The sequence below is a fragment of the Octodon degus genome, unplaced genomic scaffold (genome assembly GCF_000260255.1).
Source record: "Octodon degus isolate 3935 unplaced genomic scaffold, OctDeg1.0 scaffold00147, whole genome shotgun sequence".
NCBI lineage: Eukaryota > Metazoa > Chordata > Mammalia > Rodentia > Octodontidae > Octodon > Octodon degus.
The window spans coordinates 6,833,112-6,838,571 of NW_004524723.1; the positions used below are offsets into that span (position 1 = coordinate 6,833,112).

At 34.0% G+C, this 5,460-nt stretch overlaps 1 protein-coding gene across 1 annotated transcript in view; it reads right to left on the reverse strand.

Annotated features, from left to right (window-relative positions):
• Positions 1 to 5,460, reverse strand: part of Stxbp5l (syntaxin binding protein 5 like) — a gene marked incomplete at its 5' end in the record, with an annotated part of 350,429 nt that overhangs the window by 9,534 nt on the left and 335,435 nt on the right. Inside the window, one exon of the mRNA XM_023702208.1 lies at positions 1,672 to 2,032. Coding sequence (XP_023557976.1) covers positions 1,672 to 2,032 — 361 coding nt within the window. The remainder of the gene's footprint in view (positions 1 to 1,671; positions 2,033 to 5,460) is intronic.

Consider the following 5,460-nt stretch of genomic DNA (forward strand, 5'->3'; position numbering starts at 1 on the left):
AGAAAAAAAAGAATCAAGATATATCATATACAGGTACAAGTTCCCTAAGATGAATGTGACCATTATGTATTTCTAAATTGTTCCAATAAACTTATCACACACACACACACACACACACACACACACACACACACAGAGGCCCCTGCTCATGCTAGACACTTGATTTACCACTGAGCTATACCTCCTGAACCATTATACTACCATTTATTATTACTTCATTCACCACCATAAGGTATGATACTAAAAGCTCCCAAGTATACATCTTTAGTTTACATTTTTTAAGAAGCCAAACCTTAAATTGTTTGCTAAAGACTTGTAAGTACCATATATTTAAAAAACTAGCATTTTCAATGTATTCTCAATCTTATTTTTCTAAATCCTTGTGGCTTTCCTATATGTTAATAGCATTACAGTTATCCAAATTGAAAAATGTGACCTTTAAATGTTTTTCTAACTCAAAGATTTATTTTTTTAATTTTGAGATAAAATCCGTCTTCTAAATTTTTAAGAGAAAAAATTAAAAATAACAATAAAACAGTCTCAAAACAGGCTAGTAGGAGAATAACAATAATTACATTGTGTATTGTTATAGTCATAATTAACTCCAAGATTTATCAACCTGGTTACCTGTCACAATTACTGAGCTTTACATGCTTCCCTCTATAATCTCTCATACCTATTCCCTCCTGTCCTTCCATATAGTCATTAATCAGTTCAAAGCCAAACCCAAACTCTTCCTTATAATATTCCCTAATGTATTGCTAAAAAAGGCTAATTATATATATATTTTCTTTCTATATCTTTTAGTCTGCAATTCAAGGTCAACAATTTACCTCCATGTATCTCTCCAGATAATTTTTTTCCCAATAGTTTTTTAAATGATACATTAAAAATTATGTCAATCAATTATCCTATGATTTTTTTTTTTTTTTCAGAACTGGGGATGGAACTCAGGCCCTTGCACTTGCCAGGGAAGCGCTTATTCCACTGAGCCATCTCCCCGGCCCCTATCCTATGATTTTGATCGCTAGGGACATTGTCAATAGAAAATTCAATTCCATACTTCCTCTGTTAGAAATTATATTGTCTTTATGTTATAATTACTTATGAACCTGTTTCATATCCCCAGTTAGAAAGTAAGATTGAGGGTTAGGTTCACATTTGCTACTTTTTATATCCTTTATATGCTTTACTACAATACTTACCTGTTTCAATGATTTTGGAACTAGGTGAGATATTAAAAAGAACAATATACTATTCTTGTACATACTATACATATATTAACTATCAATTTGCTGAATTCATGAAACATGTAATATTTTTATGTCACCCAAATTTTATTTCACTAAGAGTAAAATAAAATCATTTAGCTCATACTCTTATTTCTAAAGTGCATATGATGACCTTTTGTATACCATTCAGCGCTGGTCTCACTTTTCTTGACTTCCAACTTCAGGCAAATTATTTTACTTTAATTTATTAACATTTATGAAATGGAAGATGCCAATAATACTTATTCTTATACCCTAAAGAAGATGTAAAGACCAAATGAAATTCTGTATATTAAATTCTTACATGAACTATACACAGTAAAAGTGGAAGATAACTTCATTGTATTATAATTTATTCATCTTTTATGATTACCAGATAATTTATAAAGAAGCCAGTTACCTCATTATCATGATATGCCCATTGGCACAAAAGCATGCCAAGCAGGCACTGTTACACATGACCACCACATCAGCTCGCAGTATAAAAGATGTCTCAGTGATGTTATGAACATAAAGGCAAGTCTGAGAAGGCAGTGAAAAGACTTTGGCTTGTTTTTCTGAGCAGATTATTGTATACTGATGATCTCCTGTTTCTTGGGATGAAGGTGAGGAATTAATGACCAATTTTCTTTTCCAAGTTTTCTCATTTTCATCTATATTGTTTGGATCCCTCCAAACTTCATATGGTGGTTGCATTAATCCACCAGTTCGGTCCATACAGGATAATGTTAGTACAGCTCCTTTCAATGATAGGAATGTACCTACAAAAACAATTTTATATCACTGGCATGTAAAATTATTTCTAAAACAGCTTATTCATTAATATGCAATAAATGTTTTACCTTTATATACACAGACATATGCATATACGTACATAGTGCATTACTATTTTAACTAATATGCATCAATCAGTAGCTTTTTTGTAACAACTTGTAAACAGAACATTAGGTCTAAAAGGAGTCTACTATATCAAATTGTTAAATTGTCTCATTATATTAACAGGAAAATATATCCCAACAGATAATATAACATGGGTCAGGTCATATGTAAGTTAGTGGCTGAACCTGGAGTAGTATTCTGGTTTTCTGATTCTTAATTCAGGAATCTTTCATTGTTCTAGTCTTTAAAAAAACTTTTAAATGTCAACTTTAAGAAAATATATGACTTTCACTTATTAAAATAATTTCAACTGAAAAAATTGTATCATCTGATATTATTTTATTTCAGTCTCTCACTTTCTAGAAATTGCTAATTTTTTTCTGTTTTGTTTTGCTGAGACAAGGTATCATTTGTTTTTCAGGCTAAGCTTGAACTCACTATGTAGCTCAGGCTGGCCTCAAACTTGTAGTGATCCTCCTACTCCAGCTTCCAAATTCTTGGATTACAAGTGTGCACCACTATGCCCAGCATCATTTTTATCTGAAATTGGACATCAATTAATACATGTTCACAGTGTGTCCCTGTCAATAAGTAATGCATGACTGTCTAAATATCTTTGCCTTCTTGATTTAGAGATGGCCTAATGTAGCTTAAAAAGAACCTGGGCATGGTAACACATCCATGTATGTAATCTCAACATCTAGGACAATGGGGCAGGAGGATTGTAAATTGAAAGCCAGATTGCTAGGCTATATAAGTAAGTTTGAGGTCAACATGGACTACCTAGTGAAAACTTGTCTGAAAAAATCCAATCAACTAATGAAACAAAGTATTTTGGAAGCACTTTACTTATTCTCAATGCTTATATGGTATCAGCATGAAAATGACAGTATCTCAAAGAGGTGCCCTTGACAAAACAGCTGCTTTGTTTCCTGTAGGACAGTAATACAAAAGGAAGCATTCTTTGCATTATTCATTGGGAACTAGAGCTCAAGAAACCAGGACAAAGTATTGTTTTTCTATGATTTCTGTTACTAATGTCCTTTCTCCCTGATTCCAGAGTCTCATGTCTTCTATCAGCATCTTGCAACTGGCAATCTAAGTTTATTACCTCATGCAGAATAAAATCTCATATTCTTAATAAAGCTTTTGCAGAATGGCAAAGGGAAGACACATAGGAGAGGAGATCAGAGAAATAAAGTGGTACTATTAAGAAATATCCTGTAGGGCATGTTAAAGATTTTCTAAACTTTTTACTTGGAATGAGATGAGAGGTCAGAGATTAGGAATGATATAATTTAACTTTCATTTCATAGGATTAGTCTTTTTAAAGGGCCCATCCTAAAGGATGTTGAAGTTGGAAACAGGGAGAGCACAAAGGAGGTTAGCATACCAATCCAGGAGAGAAACAGGTTTGCTTGAACTAGGTGGTAATAATAAAGATGGTGACATGTCAGAATCAGAATATAGTATATTATGAAGATAAGTCACTTTCTGATAAGGTATAAAAGTGTGAGGTGAAGGATAATACTAATGTTTTTGTTCTGAGAGCATGAAGAATGGAACTGTCATTAATAGATGTGGGAAAGACTATGGGAAAAAAACATAGGAATATTAGGAGCTAAGCTTTTGACATGTTAATTTTGGATGTTTATTAAACATCCATAGAGATGTCAAATATCTAAATATTTGTTTCAGAAAGCTAACAGTAGATTTAGATTATACATATAAATACATGTTCCATCAGATTGTAAATGGTATTGAAAAGTGAGGTTTTCTGATTTCATCCAGGACTTCATTAAGTAGACAAGAGAAAAAGTTCAAGAAGCTAATCTTCCAGTGAAAGTGGTTGGCAAAGATAAGGTGACTGAGTGTGCTTGGAGTTGTTTCTTCATCTTCTAATACGTTTATTGATCCTTATGTCTGTTTTCTTCTACTACCATTCTATTTTTACCAAAGTAGCTCTGGGGTAGAATTTTAAGTCAGGGACTGTGATGCCTTCTCCCTTGCCTTTGTTATCAAGAAATACTTTTGCTATTCTAGGTCTCTTGTGGTTACAAATGAATTTTAGCAGTGTTTTCCTCTAGATATATAAGGTAAGCAATTGGTATTTTGATTAGGATTGCATTAAATATATATAACAATTTTGGGAATATGGTTATGTTTACTATTTTGGTTTAAATGACAAATAAATATATGAAAAAATGTTCACATCATTTGTCATTCAAAGGATAAAAATGAAAACAATTCTAAGATTTTATCTCACTCCAGAAAGAATGGCTATTATTTTCACCAATAAATAATGCTGGCAAGATCCAGAGCGCAGGCCCGGCATGTGAGGTGAGATGACCCGGGGCTGCCAGATCCTGAATAGACCCAGAGCACAGGCCCCACGTGTGAGTGAGATGACCGGGGCCCAACAGATCCCAAATAGACACAGAGTGAAACCATGGATCATGAATAGACCCAGAACGCAGGCCCGGTGCGGAACCCTTCAGCAGAACTCCCTGCAAAGAGGCTAGAGGTAAGACCCATCCAGCTGTATCAGGAGAACATCTTGCCAGAATGACACAAAAGGTTCAGCTCCAAGGGCTGCAGCAGGAAGAAGTAGACCCACAGCCAGATCCAAGGAACACCCACCTGGAGGAATCTGAACATTGTAGGTCCGGACCTGGTGCTAAGGTAATAACTCTATCTAAGCTCTACACCAAAGGTCAGAAGACAGTGGTTTACAAAATGACAAAGAAAAGGAACAAAATGCAGTCTCAGGCCCTGAATCCACCCAGTACAAATGCAGAAGACACTAGCATAGAGGAAACTGGAAATCACACACCTGAAAATCTCTGAAATAACAGCATTGGAGGTAAAGAAACAACTGCAGAAAGGTATAGAAGAAATCAGATCAGAAATAATTTCTGAACTAAAAAACAGTGATAACTATAATCAAAGTAGTACTAAGTGCTTCTAAAGAATACACTGATAAAAAACATAGAACACAATATAAAAATGATGGAACCCCTGAATAAACAATCTAGGAAAGATATAGAGTGTATGAAACAGATTCAAAGTGATATACAGGAAATTAAAACCTCAATCACAAGCTGGCAAAACCATTTGAGCGAAAATGAAAATAAACTTTCTGACCTTAAAAACACCATTGGAGCTAGTGAAAAAGTAAGGAAAGATCTCTTAAAAACAACTAGGATGCAGGAAAAAATAATTCAATACCTGCAAGACATGCAAAGATGAACAATGTGAGACTAATAGGCATCAATGAGAAGGAAGGAGTCAATACAAATGATATAAAAAG